Source organism: Castor canadensis, chromosome 4 (genome assembly GCF_047511655.1).
Source record: "Castor canadensis chromosome 4, mCasCan1.hap1v2, whole genome shotgun sequence".
NCBI classification, from domain to species: Eukaryota; Metazoa; Chordata; class Mammalia; order Rodentia; family Castoridae; genus Castor; species Castor canadensis.
The window spans coordinates 112,788,595-112,804,867 of NC_133389.1; the positions used below are offsets into that span (position 1 = coordinate 112,788,595).

At 36.9% G+C, this 16,273-nt stretch overlaps 1 protein-coding gene across 4 annotated transcripts in view; it reads right to left on the bottom strand.

The window, feature by feature from the left end:
* The window catches only part of Ccdc148 (coiled-coil domain containing 148), a 297,747-nt gene that overhangs the window by 53,308 nt on the left and 228,166 nt on the right, over positions 1-16,273 (bottom strand). For all 4 annotated transcript variants that reach the window (XM_074070859.1, XM_074070858.1, XM_074070860.1 and 1 more), the window contains one exon: positions 14,615-14,733. In XM_074070859.1, coding sequence (XP_073926960.1) covers positions 14,615-14,733 — 119 coding nt within the window. The remainder of the gene's footprint in view (positions 1-14,614; positions 14,734-16,273) is intronic.

Below are 16,273 nucleotides of genomic sequence, written 5' to 3' on the forward strand. Positions count from 1 at the left end.
CACCAGATTATTCCTTCTTCTCAGCTATCCAAGTCACTCCCAGCTGAGACTCCAAACATTACAGAGCAGAGAGAAACCATCCTCAACATGTCCTGTCTAAATTTCTGACCAAATGAATCCATGAACATAATAACAACATAGTTATTGCTTTTCCCAATAATTAATGGGGTGGTTTATAATATAACAATGATTTACTGCAATAGATACCATAATGACAAATAATAATAAGACCTGATCTCATCCAGGGACCAAAGAAGACCTCTCTGAGGAAGTCACATTTGAGTAGGGATGTGAAGAACAGGTAGAAGCTAGCCACAAGAGTGTTCCCAGTAGAGGACACATCCATCTAAAAGACCAGAGATCCTGGGATCCTTGAGGAGCTGGTATGGTAGAGTAGTCCAAAGAGGAGTGGAATGAGTGGGGTCAGGTCAGAGACTGAAGATCTAAGCTGGGTCTGACCATTGTCATCCCTTATGCAACTTGAGAAATCTGAACTTTAGCCAAAGAGTGAAGAAAACCCACTAAGGGTATTTGGCACGAAAGTGACGTGACTGGATGCGTTTGCACTGGGGTCAAGGTAGAGGTAGTATAACTGCATTCAGGTGAGGGAGGGCAATGGCCTAATCAGGGTGATAACAATGGAATTAAAAGGTAAGTTTACAGGATTTAATAAGCCCTGGGCCCTAGGTGTAGGGAGTGAAAGAAGGAAGAGTCCCCTGGCTTCTGACTGAGCAGTGGGTGAGTGCTGGTGTCATTTACAGAAAAAGAAACACTGGAGAAGAATAGGCTGCAAGGAGTGATGAATTACTCCATCTGGGGTTTGAGAATTTCAAGTGCTAGAGAGATGGTTATGTGACAAAGCCCAGGTGGCAACTGGCTAAACACTAGATAAGTAGGAGAATGTGGCGAGGAACTAACATAACTGTGGGTTTTACTCCAGGTATTTCATATGTCATTTCCTTTCATTCTGATACCAACCACAGGAGAGTGCTATATGGGCCCACTATACAAGCAGGAAGTGGTAAGGTGGGGATTTCAGTATGAACTCTCTTACTTCACACTCAAAGTAAAGGACGCTGAACTCCGTCATCCAAATAAATAAATAAAGGATAATCACAGTGCCAGGTGATAGTGTTTAGATTTGGGAGGCAACAAAATCAGTATTTGGGAAAGCCTTGCTAATCAGTTTAGTGGGTGACCCAAAAAGCCAATAGTCTTGAAGAAGGGCCAGATCAAGAGAAAGCTGTACAGTTGGTCCAAGCCACAGAGCAGACAGCAATAAGGCTTACCGGTGCCCTGATGTATTCTGGATGACCAGTATATTCTGTAGAGCATGTCAAAACTTTTATAAGTTTTTGTATAGTACAGGTTGTCAGGATCCTACAGCAAATTATATCTTCTTTGCAAGTTGTGATTTTGCAAATTATATAAGTTGAAAATTATATAACTTTGGAAATTATTCTCTTAAGAAATAATTAATGATTCACTATGATATCAGAATCATTATGCTGTCACTTGAAAAGCACATAAAATGTGATAGGCCTTGTAGAAGTGGTTCCCATGTTTTAACATACTTTTTCCTTACAACAATGATAGTATTATTTTTGCCTTCATTGTTTCTAGACAGAGGTTGGACTCCTGACCTTAAGACACCAAGTGACATTAAGAGTCCGGCTACACATAATGAAGTGGATACAATACTGGGAGTGCCCCACAACACAGATGCATGAAAGTGGATTGGACCTAAAGACAGATAATTTATACAAATAGGCAGTTTACACTCCCAGCATGGCACTCTTACCACACTGACATTCTTCTCTCAACCCACGCCTGTGGACCTCTCCTCATTCTTAATTACTAGCTGACTGGTGAAGAAAAATGAGCCAGTTTTACAGCTTAGTCTACACATATATTACCCCAGGTGACATAGACTACTACTGTAGACCATACTGCTCAGAGATATTCTTGAAAGGGAGGGAAGAAGGAAAATTTTCCATGTGGGTATAACTTGAAGAGGAATATTTTAATGTTTGCTTTAACTGAGGAAAAAGATTGGTACATATTAGATGCACAATAAAGTTTTTTGAATAAATCATGGAGTAATAACATCTTATAGGCAGTAGCTATTGGTATGGCCAATGGCTAGGGACATTGGAAAAATAAAATTGAAGATTTGTTATAAGAAAATTCAGAAAGACTATGTGGACTGACCTGCAAATTTGGTCCACTATGTGCAAGTGTTGTGTGGAGGTGGTTTTAAAGAATTAGGAGGATGACATGACCTGCTGAGTATCTGTCTTCCTCCCCAGAAGCTTGGTTCTTGCTCAATGGACTCATGATAAAACACCCCTGGTCAGGAGAACAAAAGCTATGCATTGCTGCTGAGCCCTTATCAAGGCTCATCTGGTTACTGTTGTTCTAAGCCTTTGACATGGTAAAATATCTCATGGGAATTGGAAAGCATTAATCAATTAAAATATTATATGGTACCATTTCTATAATGGAGAGGGCAAAAACAGAATTTGGATTTTCTTCCCCTATCTACCATGTTGGTACCATGTGTACACTTAGGTTTATTCTCATAGGCAATGCATTTTCCTAAAGGAACTTGCTTTACAGTGTAAGAAGTAAGTCAATGGGCTGAGTGCAGGATTCACTACATCACCCACATGTTATAGTCCATACAAAACAGTGAAATGGCCTATTGAGGACTCAGATAAGGCAAGAGAAAGAAGGACAATATTTTGTGATGTTGAGTGCTGGTTTACAGGTGGTTTCCTCCTGAAGTAGTTACAAATACATGGTATTGTTTCTCACAACACTTGGATATGTACCTGGGAAGTAAAAATGAGAGTGGTATTTTTCACAATTAATCCCAAAAATCCTTTAAAAAATTTCTGTTTCCCATTCCCAAGACTTGAGGCTCTTTTGATTTTAACTTCTAATGGTTCCACCAAGAGGACAAGAGTAGTTACACTGAACTAGGAGCTGATGAATGTACTTGCCTTTTGAGGTTTATCATGCCACTAAGCACAGTCAGAAAAAAAGAGGTTACAATATTGGCTGAAACAGATGGCCTATCCAAGGGAGTAGAGATGTTATTTAGTAGAGGTAGGGAGAAATAGATGTCATAGGATATCTTCTGGTATTGTATCACCAATGGTAAAAGCATCCTTGTACAAGCAAGTACTCCAAAATGAAGAGTCGGAGGATTGCAGTTTGAAGCCAGCCCAGGCAAATAGTACATGAGACCCTATCTCAAAAATACCTGCACAAAACAGGGTTGGTGGAGTGGCCTAAGTGGTAGTGTACCTGCCTAGCAAGCATGAGGCCCTGAGCTCAAACCCCAGTATGCCAAAAAAAAAAAGAAAAAGTCAAACTACTGGGTAAGGAACCTCACCCAGCTAAGATACTAGTTAAAATAAAAAGCATAAGAAATGCATAGTGAGGAAGATAAATTATACATTTGAATTGTGATCTTGACCATTTGTGGAAGGAAGGACAATTTACAGAAGGAATATATTGATCCATGAATATATATTATGCAAATATATGTATATGTATGTATATATATGTATATATAGATATATAAAATCTTCTGTCCACTTTCTCCACCTTTATTGTCCTTACTATTTTTCATGAAGTATGGTTTTTGGTAGCAAACTTCAAATTTTACTCCATAGGTCATGAATGGATCATAATATGATTAGAAGACAATTGGATAAAAACATACCACCTAGAGATCATGGATTTAGAGCTGATGCTGTAATAAACAAGACTGAATTGATTTCCTTTGGGGATGGGTTAAAAATGTTTTAGACTGTAACCTATCTAGTTACACAGTGTTAGGTAAAAGATAATGTTTTTGTTTCCTTAGTATAGAAAGAAGAGTGTATGGTGATTTTTCCAACTAAAGTTGTAGACTGCATTCTTTCTTTTTTTTTTTTCTTTCCTCAGTTTCATAGCTTCTGCGTCCTCTTCCTCTGTTGAAGAAATCTCTACTGTGGCTTCATACTTGCTCTCCTAGTCTCTTTTGTAGCTAGAGTATGAACATGGGACCTGCATTCAGCCCATCACATGCTTTGCTCGGAAGCCAGTGACACAAAGAAGCATGGGCTGTGAGACTCAGTTAAGGCCATGGCCATGGCAGCATGTCAGGAATTTCCAGCAAAGATGACCAGAGCCTGGAGATAAGAGAGGAGGAGGCAAGCCATGGCATTGTGATAAGGGGATGATGGGCTTGCTGGTACAATTCTGAGAGGACTGTGGGTTAGAGTCTTCCCTGTCTTTTTGTCTCTATTCCCAACTGTTTTTTAAGTTGGGTCTATAGTCTTACCAATGATTTTGTGAGCTAACCAAATATCTTTCTATTAAATCTTTTTACTGCAAAATTTAGCTAGAAATGATTTCTGATATGCAAACCAGAACTCTAGTTAATACAAGGAGGTTGGACTACATGCTCTCAATTATTACCCTGGCTTTAAAATCATATGACTCTATAGAATACATAATAAAATACACAAAGAAAATAAGTCAGATTTCTTACATGTTCTCACCAACCTTCTAATTCTTATTTAACATCATCTTATAGGTATATGTATATATGTGAATATGTGTGTATTTTTGGAAGTGCAATTCCAAACAAAGGATAAGTATCAAGTGCTTGACATTGTATTGTATCCACCACAACAGTGGCATTTTGTGAAAGCTGACATTTCCCAATCTATGGTTTTAAACTTACTTTATTTAAGCATACCTGCTAAGTTTCTACCTACCTAGCCCTGTAGCTTTGTAAAATCTTCATAAAATTGATGAATAAAAGGTATTTAATTATCTAAAAGTGCTAATGAAACTCTCTAGGGATTAGTCATTGCCTCTGTTTCACTCACAAAATATCATGTCTCTTTGCTTTTGGATCAGCAAATCATTTACCCCTCCACATTGGTGTAAATGTTGAATGGGAGAAAGGAAATAGTTTCAAAACAATCTAATGTACAAAGAGAACATTTCAAATATTTGTAGGACTAATTAGGAACCATGATAAAAGTTTTTGTGCAAGATGTGATAAGCAAACCTGTAATCCAAGCACTTGGGAAGCCAAGGTAGGAGAATAGTGAGTTTGAAGCCAGACTGGAGTATATAGGGAGACTCTGTCTCAAAAAAAGGAAGGGGGAGTTATAATTGGGGAAGGGAATTTGAGATAATTTGATTTTCAAAAAGACCTCAGCACCTGGATGTCCTTTTTGAAAAGACAACATCTGTGATTACTTCATTGATACATCCATGTGAAACAAAAACATTATTATTAGGGAGATGAAATATGATCATTTTATATCAGAAAATGTATTATTATAAAGCATTTTGAATATTGTCTTCCCTCTTCCAAACATGTACCTACTGACATTTCATTTTATGGCCTACAGCAGACAGATCAACTCATATAGTAGAAATCCAGTAGTCTTTTTTGATGAACTATGATTTCTAAAATGATAAAAGTTGTAAACAATAAAGTAACAGTAGCCCAAGCTATTGAACAGAAGGCGCTTTTCAATTGGCCATGACTTAGAAGGGACCATAGATGTGCAGCCAGACTTGTATGCATCATCATCCAAGACCTCCAGAATGACCCTCAGATGTGCCATCTCTACCTAACTGGTGCTCCATCTGCCCCCTGACCCAAGCTTGCTTCATATTCACATTAAAATGGCTATACATTGCTTTGTCCAGAAAGCAATCCCTCTCAATCATGCTTGCTCAGCTAAGCTCTCCTCAAGAACACTACAATTATATCAAAATAGTTTGATATAATGCCTCAGGATATGAGCACACACACTCCACAATTAGTTATGTTACCTCCATGAGCAGGTTACAAGTACTGTCATCATTATTATTATTATTGACAAAATTACTTCAATGGATTGGAAAAACAGCAATGCTGGCTATCAACGAGTTCCCTTTCAGTCTTTAATGCTAATTTGCAAAGCATTTCTAATATACATTTAAAAAATAAAACAGATAGCTTTACTGAAAACTATATTTGTTTAATGGCTCACAGTGATTCTAGATCTACATCATTTGGCACATCCACTTAGAATGGGGATTTGGTTGACAGAGATTTAATGAATAAGAGCATTTCCACCAATTTGGGGAAATCTCATGCTGAGAAGCAAAAACATAACAAATGTTTGTAAAGTTTCTGATTAAGTCACTTTACTAAACATACTCTTTAAAAATCTCAAACATTAGACTGTTTCAAATGCCCTTAATGCTCTCCGATACAACATGCTGAAATTTGCACATTGTTAAAAGGCATAGAAAATAGAGAGAAACATCTGGTTTTACTACTTAGAAAGTGCAATAACTGTCAATTCCCTGATGTTGGCAAGCACCCCAAAACACAGACTAGATTAGCAAAACCAATTTAGTGTTAGGAAGGCAGCTGGTGCTAGTCTCTTTCTTTCCAAATGGTCACCGGCCTCTTGAACTTCAAATGTTTCTGTTTTACAACACAGAAAAACGCTGTTATTTTGGAAAAATATAACTAACTTTTTTTTTTTTTACTATAGAAAGCAATGTGTGCGCGCACACACACACACACACACACACCTGGACACCTGGGAAATTACAGAAAAACATTCAGAACTTGCTTGAAAAGAAATTCTAGAAATGATCAACCAACTCCTCCAGGAATGTAAATTTCCATCTTCATAATTCTTCTGAACCATTTTAGTGAAGGTGTGACATTGGAAAAAGAGAAATTTAGGGCATTTCTACAAAAAAGTGAGATCTTCTCAAGAACCCAACAGATAATTGGGGCTCATACTTACAAAAGTATGGGAAGAACTCTAAGATAATGGTTCTCAAACTATGCTGTGCTTTGGAATCCCCTGTGGATTTTTTTTTTTTTTTAATTTTGGAGTTAGAATCCTACCCATAGATTTAGTTGGCTTGGGGTCTGGCTTGAGCACGAGGAATTTCAATAGTTCCCCTGGTGATCCTAATGCAGCAAAGAATGGAAAAACAGCTGCTTTAGCATTGCATTACTGTTGACTGATAAAGTTCTTATAAACTTGACCAACCATTTGTTGGCTTCGCCCAGGTTCAGTTTTCTGGTTATAAAATGATATCCAGAGGAACTGTTTAGCTAAGCAAATCTGGTTTTAGAAACGTTTAAAATTACATTCCAACTAACAACTAACATAAAAATTTTAATACATAAAATTACGACAAAGGAGATAAGATGAGAAAGGCAGGTTATTTATCAAATCACAACAAACAGCAATGAAAATAAGTAAATGAAAGACCACAGTTATATTTATCCTTTAAAAACAATAATTGGAAAATAATAGAGAAGGAAAGTATATGTTAGTTACAAGAGAATGGAACTTTAGAAATGCTAGTGATTGAAAATTCTAACAAGCATCTACAAAATGCCATATTGACAAGAGAAGAGAAGCTCTTGTGCCTGGAAGAATGATCACTGAGATCTAACCATTATGTATCTTTACTTTCTACTCCTCTTCCATGTGAGTATAATCTTTCACTAGTCAACATATAGGATGCTTAGCAAAGTTTCGGAGACAGAATAAATATGTAATATCACCTGAAAACAAAAGAAGCATAAACATCAAAGAACCATTGCAGCCTTACAGAGCAGCACACTGCAAAGACCAGGATTAGGCATTGGCCCAACAAGGTTACTTAGGAAGGCTGTGGGAACAAGTGTGTTCAGAGACCCACATCATAGGAAAGAACCACTGTATGAAAAAGAAGAGAGAAAGCTTGACTTGTAGCCATAGGTGGGGAAAGGAGACTTTGGGTAAAGCTATAAGGAAATCAAAGGGGCAAAGGGCTGAAATAGCTGGGAAAGGACCTAGAGAGTAGACTTGGAGAAATTAGGTAATACAGGAATAAACTTTGTGCTAAAAATAAGAGAAATGCATGTTCTTAGGTCTATTCTTGAAGACTGCTGTTTCTGTTATCTGACAAATGAAGGCTATCTTCTATTTATTTGGATTAGTAAATTAACTTTAATTCCCAATTTGCCCACCAGTTTGAAGCCCACAACCAGACAATTAATGAAACTGGAAAAGCAAGTTTTATTTATGATTTTTTAAACTTTGTGGGGTTTTTTTTCTTAATACCAGAAATGTATGCTCATTGTGGAAATTTTGGAAAATGCAGAAATATAAAGAAAAATAAAATTAGCTTTATTTCATAACCTAGAAACAAAAGCTTTACTACAGGGCTATATTTCTTTCTAGATTTTCTTCCTCTAAATATGTACTATAATAAAACAGTGAAAATATAACCTTCATATATTTACTTTTCCCTGGAAATCATGTCTCCCTTGGCCATTCCACTGCAGGTGAAACATTCTGATGCCAGCACAATCACTTTCCACCCTTTTGTGGTCCAGACTCAGAAGATAGGAGGCTAAGTAGAAATACTGAGACAGGTGTGGAAGGATCCAAGAACAAGAGACTAATCCCCACTTCCCTGGCATAAAGGGCCTCCCAGGGAAGACCTGCACTTAGTACATCATGTCCAACACATGATACAGGAATAGCGTAAAGTGCCTAGAGGTAGCACGAGAAAACATTTCCCATGGTATGGACAAAGTCTACTAGAAGCAGGTTCTGGGAAATCAGGGACTGGCAAGACTTTGGAAGAAGAAATAGGAACTCATGGAGGAGATTCTCAGGACCAGAGGCACTGGCAATGTGTGCTTAGTGTAACACTCAGGTGCAGTGGGTCTGTACCCTAAGGCCAAGTGTGTCTGCTTAGGTTATCACCAGATTCCAGGAAGGTCATGGTCCATTCCCAGAGACAAGACATACTAAGGACATCATGGCAATGGTGGTGAAGACCCTTAAGGATGCAAGATGGTGAAAAAAGCAGGGTTTAAAATGTATATAAAGTCAGATGTGCATTCTATAAAGCAGGCAGAACCTACAAGTACGCCATTCACCCATCCCTGCATCACCAAGGGGGCCACTAAATGATCCTGCACACTTCTACTCTCCAGTGCAGACTCCACTAACCACATGAAGTTATCCTGTAGCTGAAATGTGACTGGTCCAAATAGAAATATGTTGAAATTGTAACATACACATTCTTCAAGTATTTAGTATGAAAAAAAGAATGTAAAATATCCCATTAGTATTTGTTATGTTGACATCATTATTGAAATGAAGTTTCTCAATACTAAAATGAATTGAATGAAATGCATTATTAAGTCGTTTCCACAGGCTTCTTTTTACATTTTAAACGTGGTTAACAGACAAGTTTCAAACCATATATGTGACTTACATATTTCCTTTGAATAGGACTGCTTCACATTGTGGGGAGGGGAAGGACATTGAGGACCCTGAGAAGAGTCAGAACAGGCAAGCAGACCAGCCATTCCCCTGCTTCATTGAGGGGGTTGTCTTACCTCCAACAGATTGTGGCTTGTAATTTGTCCCCAAAAGAGATCATCTAAAATGATGTCATTCTGAAATGAAAGCACCTGAGATACTTGTAATGGAGATGTTTCAATCTCTCTTCACTACCCCACAGAAAAGGGGCTCATGAGTAAATTGTGACCAATTATTAAGACATTAAGGTGCTAGTATTCTTCATACATAGAGGAGTTATGTGAGGGGGTTTTGATTTCAACATTAACTAAAGTCTTTGAAAGAACTGATATCATACTACATATAAATTTTGAACCTTGTTTTTTTCAAAGCACCATGCATATACTAACATTAATCTCCCATTAACAGGGGGAAAGCTACTTTGCTTTGCAAACATTTACAAAGTACTGTTGAAGTAGAATCCTCTTATGCAATGAAAAGGAAAAAAATCTAATTATACATGGGTGAACTTTAAGAACCTTATGCTAAGGAAAAGAACCTGGATACATTCAGGGGCTGCATTCTATTGATCTAAAATGACTAGAAAGGCAAATCTACTGTGGCAGAAATAGATTAGTGGTTGTTTGGGGCTGAAAGTGGGATGAGGACTAATGAAAATGGGCAGGAGAGATCTTTATGTGGTGATAGAAATTATCTAAAATACAACTAGAGCAATGGTTGCACAACTCTATACATTTGCTAAAGACCATTGAATTATACACTTAAAACAAGGGAGTTTTGTCAGAAATAAATTGTTTTTCAATAAAGAAGTTTATAAAATGTTAAAAGTAGCACTGTTTACTAGCTTCCAATAAAGTGGTCTGAATTTTTGTACCTTTTAATGAAAAGACGTGGGAAGAAGAAATTGAAAGCTGTCAACAACCTTACCTAAAAGGGCAAGTACCCAAATATCCACCAATTTATTGTTAGGATTGCAAAAATGAAATCAATACTACTTAGAAATTAAATAAGAACATCATTTCAAATCTTATAGGATATGGCTAAAGATATACATAAAAATATTCCAGACAAATGAATTTATTAGGAAATGAAAGAAATTGAAAGTAAAATAATTAAAGTTTTCAACCCAAGAGGCCCAAAAACATCGATCATATTCAAGGTCATGCTTCTTTCTTTGTCTTCCCTCAGAATCCATCCCCGATGTAATGAGTTACCAAACCTAACTAATTTAAATGCCTCAGAAACATCTGTCAGCTTTTATACCACCTCTGCATTCCCATCACCACTACCTTAGTTCAGAGATTTTCTTTTCTCACAGAGCTTAGAAAGGAAACTTATAATTGGCTTCTTGGTCACTGATTTCCACCTATTCCAGCTAAGAAAACTGATAATTTCCAACTAAGAAAAAAAGCTTTAAATTTTCTAAAGGACCTAAGAAGAGAACAGAACTACAGAGTTATTTTGGAAGCAAAATAGCTTTTTCAATGCAAAAAGTCAACAGAAGTTTTTAAACGAACTTTGATGTAAGAATAGCTATTTTCAAAAAGAACAATGAGCGAACACTTATCCTATTAGATAGCAAAACAGAATAATTGAAAGAGTATGGTATCCAGATAGGAATATAAAAATACATCAGTTTTTTGCCCTTTTTTTTTTTTTTGTGGTACTTGGGATTGCTAGGCAAAATGCTCTACTACTTGAACTACATCCCCAGTCCTTTTTGCTTTTAGTTTGTTTTTCAGAGAGGGTCTCAAACTAACTTTGCCTGGTCTGGTCTTGAACCTCGTATCTCCTGTCTGCCTGGCTGGGATGATAGATGTGTACCACCATACTGAACCTTGATCAATTTTTTAATTTAAAATAATCAAGAATCTATACAGATCTAAAAGTAAAATTAAAAATGTAATATGTAATAAAGGTGGCATTTCAAATCAGTGGGCAAGGTTGACTCATTAAGCAATTGATACTGAGATAGTTGGCCATCAATTTAGGGGAAAAAAGGAAGTCAGACACTTAGCTCATGTCATTCATGAAAATAAATTCCAGATGGCTACAGAACTAATTTTTAGGAGGTATGAATAATATATATTCTTTCAAAAGAATTAGGTAGGTCTATTTTCAGAGATACTATGTATCATTTTGAAGTTTGTGTTTATAAAAATGATTCCTGACCCATGTTATAAATGGGTCATGATGTCCAGTTTTGCTTCAGCTTGCCAAGCTATATGCCATGGCTCAGTTATTTTGTTTTCAACCCGTGCAGAATTTCTAACTGGCACAAAGACATATACTACCAGAAACCAATAAATAGCAGTTAACAGGCAATTTGCACATACAAAAAACCTTTTTTTTTACACAGATGGTTGCACTATGTATGTCTCCCTCTTCCCCTAAATTCATACCTTCACACCTTCATTCCCCAATGTGATAGTATTTGGAAATGAGGTCTTTGGGGAAGGGTTAGGCCCTCTTGAGGGGTAAGTGCCCTTCTAAGAAAAGACATCAGAAAACTTGCTGTCTCTCTACATATTGTGAAGACCCAGTGAGAAGGCTGCCTCTGCAGTTCAGGAAGAGAGCCCTCATTGAATCCCACCTTGATCTTGGAATTCTAGCTCCAAGAAAGAAGTATGAGAAAACAAATTTCACTTGTCTAAAGCACCCAATTTATGGTATTTTGTTATGACAGCCCTAGCTGACTAATACAATGGTATTCAAAATGTATTAAGGTTTATTTTGTTGTTGACCTTAAACTTGTTTTTGATGTAGGTACATATAGTATATAGGTATATAGAGCTTGTAGGTATAGGTACTAAACAGCTGATAACAGCAGTGAACTCCAGAGAAGAGATTGCCCAAGGGTAGTGGTCAAGAGGCAGCTTGCTTTTATATAAACGTTTTCATTTTCATAAGAATATCTTCATTATTACATGCCTTACATAAATATTAAGTATTTTGAGAAAAAATGCTATGTTATAAAAGTTAAATGACTGACTTCCTCAAGGTCATAGACTACTTAAAGAAGAATTAAGAAAAAAACCCTGGTCCATGGCTCCTAGTCCTTAGTACTTTTTGCTCTGCTATAATATGGCTATTTTTTCCTGTTATGTAATGCAGATTAATGTGATTCTTTTTTATTCTTTTCAGCTGACGTTCTGAATCAGCTAATCTTGATAATTACTGGGACAGGAAGCAAAGCCTGAAATGACTCTGTAATCAAAGATGCTCCCTGCTATGGAAATGATTCTGTTGGAATCATGTCTCCTATGCTGGGACTCCACATCTGTTCTGTTTTCCCACCTCTTTCCATTACCGTGGCTCTCTTTTCTTTCCTTGGGAGAATTTTAGACTGTCTAGCTATCCTTTTGACCCCTGCCTTTGCCTTGCCCGGTAGTGTTCAGCTGTTTGGGGATTCTTGTCTACTTCCTTGTTTCTGAACTATAGCATGGCCCATTTTTCCAGTATCTTCTTGTATCTTGATCTGTACTTTTTTTCTGGTTTCTTGACCTCCTAACTTCAAGCACTTGACCCTGTTATGTTCTTGGTTCTCTCAGTAAAAGATTATGCTCAACTCTAAAGTGCTGAGTTGTTTAGAAAATAATGTGAATTTCACCCACAAAATCCTTAGGAATAACTAGAATCTATCTGTAACTCCAGATTCCCTTTGCAAACTTGGCAACTAGAGTTTGAGATAACTGTCACAAGAGTCACAAAGGAAACTTTCTAGATGTAAGTGAATCTCACTGCATAAAATGGTTATGTCTTCCAAAGTTACATATGAGTTTGAGGGGAAATTTTTAATATGCTTTATTTTTCAGAGCAGTTTTAGGTTCACATGAAAGTTAAGTGGAAAATACTAAGAGTTACAACAATTTTTTTTTTTTTTGCAGTGGCTAACTTAGGTAAGTGCATTAGGAAATCTCACTATTTAAAGGAAGGTTACTGCATTATGAAATGAAAGATCTGTCTTCAATTTATCTTTTATAAAAAGATGACTAAGGGGCTAGTTTAATTAGATAACTATGCCAGTTATGATTTTATTATCTCTCAGATCCAAGTTCACCCTTCATTATCTGCTGTGTGAAATGGAGATGGATCCTCTATTTGTCCCTTACAAAGGGCAATATATTAAGTGGTCAGAAAAGGATGCTGGAAGGATACCACAGAAGGAAAGAACTTTGCTTCCTGATATCAGTTGCTTCTACATCACAGTGCCTAGTAGAACCTACAGGGGACATCCAGGGTCACTTTATCCTTGAAGTCCCAATGGCACCTACATAATGAGTTTTTCACCAAATTTTGAGGTACCACCATGATCAGATTTCCATTAAGTCTTGTAAATCTTGAAATGGTTAGCTTCTAGCTCTAGCCTGCCTACATTCAGGTGGGGTACTTCCTGTTTGACCAGTATCTATGAACTAGTTCTGGCTTAGTTTACCCAAGAGCTTCTCCACCATGTCAAAGTCCATAACTACAGGTTCTGCAGTGAGGTCTGAGTCCCATCCATGAAGAGGGGTCCACAATTCCAAACTCATTTTTACTATAGAAACTTGCCCTCAGCCCTAGGGAATCTTTAGTGTTCTCTATATAACAAGGATGTCCTGTTAGAGTTTATAGTATTTTATGTTATGCTTTTCCTGTTCAAATTACTATGTTGCTTCTGTTTTCTGACTGACCCTGTTTGATACAGTAATCTTAGAAAAATAGTTTTAATGCCCCAGTGTACTCACAAATAAAATGAGGACACTGGGCTAGGCAATCTCAAATGTACTTTCCATCTCTAAAATTACATGATTACAGGAAATTCTAGGAAGTTTTTCATATATGGGGTGAATAAGGATATTATGAATACCACACAGCACTGCATAATTGTGCACTGTCTTCTTCGGCCCGAGTCACAGTAAATGGGTCTTCTTTCTTATTAGAATAATGGTTTCCTCCTTCTGGGTCAAAATACTAAGTCACAGCAGCAGTCAGTATCATTTCATGTACATAGAGGGCAATCAAATACTATACAATCCCCTGTGAAAGTTTTAACTAGGAAGCGATCAAAGGAACAAAATAGAAAACTCTAGGTTTATGTATGAAAATGAGAGTTTAAAATACATTCTAGGAATCATTTCATCCATTTATGAATATAAATATTGAATGGATACATGAAATGTAAAAACTGCTCCCTCTGATATTGTTTATCCCAACACATCACAGAAGACTCTGTTCACCATCTCCATTATCACACAATTGTAAATCCCTTTCACCTTTCTCTGTCTTTTACCGACTGTTCAGCCATTAATTTCTTCACTTCTTCTAGACGCCAAAGAGCTCTCGTTTCCATTTCTTGCCACTTCTGTTCTTTCTTAGCCCAGTATTTTCTTATCTATTGTAAAAATGTTACATCAAATTTAAATTAATATTAGATTAAAAACGAGGGGGAAAGCTATAATATTATCCATTGGTTCACATAGCAAAGATTGAATTTAAATGGCATTTCATCTTTTTTATTCCTCAGAACTGCCTGTAAATATTGACAACAGAAAAATAAATTAAAACACAGAGGTACATGTCCTAAGAAACCTCGTGGTTTAACAATTTCTGAAGTTGAAATGTAACTTGTGCTGAGACCCAAGGTTTTAGTCTATGGCTAAAACAATCAACTTTCAGGGAACCACAATAAAAGCATGTTATTGTCTCTAAAGTATATTATCTACCTGTTACTCAAAAATATTTTTATCCTCTTATAGTAATGCAGTCTTTAACAAATATAGCATTAAAACTATTTTTACTGTAAAAGCATGGGTTTATTTATACTAATGGACAGCGGGATGTTGAAAGCTTTTTGCTTCTGGGGAAGTGGCGGGAGATGGGTGGGAGGAAGGAGGGAAAGAACAAGTTAGCAGGGCTGTGGTATATAGTAGTCCTGACTTCTGTGGTAAAATAAAGGTCAAGCTTATTGTGTTCACAAAGGTGAAAGCATTGTTCTTCCTAGGCCTGTTTTACTTCTCTTCTCTGAAAATGAAAGTGGAATGAGAAAACTGAAAGTATATGTGTGCTGCTTTCAGGGGGCTGAAACCATTTTAGGATTCCTCTGTGTGATAAGGTAACTAATGTGTACTTGACAGAGACCTCTTCTACCACTCTGGTTTTCCATGCTGTATCTGGCTCTGGAGGCTGGACCTTGCTGATAAAAGATAGAGTTGTAACTCAATGGTGAACACTAACTAGTGACTGGCAGCAGAGGGTCTGTGGGAGAAGCTGGATTAATTAGCTTCACCTCCAACATGCCACTTCCTCTTCTGAGAGATGGATATGAAAAGCTAAGTGGTTTCCTGACTTGTCCTAACAACAGGGTGTCTCTCTTAGGAGATCCTGAAGAAACACCCCAAGCACCATGGCTATAACCATAGCAACTGTGCAACTACAATAGTGACATTGGTTCAATGCTTAATAACTACATATAAAGTGATATTAACTCCAGACATGACTGAGGTCTGAGATGAGGGAGAAGAGAAAGGAAGATTGAAAGGTGGCAGCAACAAAAATAGAGAATGAGAGAGGTGATAGGGATGGGAGAGAAAGCATTAACAGACAAGGTGTATCCCAGAGTAATAACTGATAAATGCCAGGATTTCTATTAATGCCAAATAGGAAAATGTTCACAATGATAATATTATCTCCATCTGGAGATTATAAGTAAACTTTATACTTTTCTGTATTACCTTTTTTTTCTGCAATGAGTATGTCTTTCACTATTAGGGAAAAAATAAAGCAACTTCAAAACTAAAATTTCTAAAAGCTCATACATTAAAGAGTATTTTTCTGCGAATTGCAACAAACCAGTAATGTTTTCTTACTCCCAGCTTTGGCCTTGGAGCAAAGGCAGTGGTCCTTTTGCAGAAAATCTCTAAAATATATGCAGA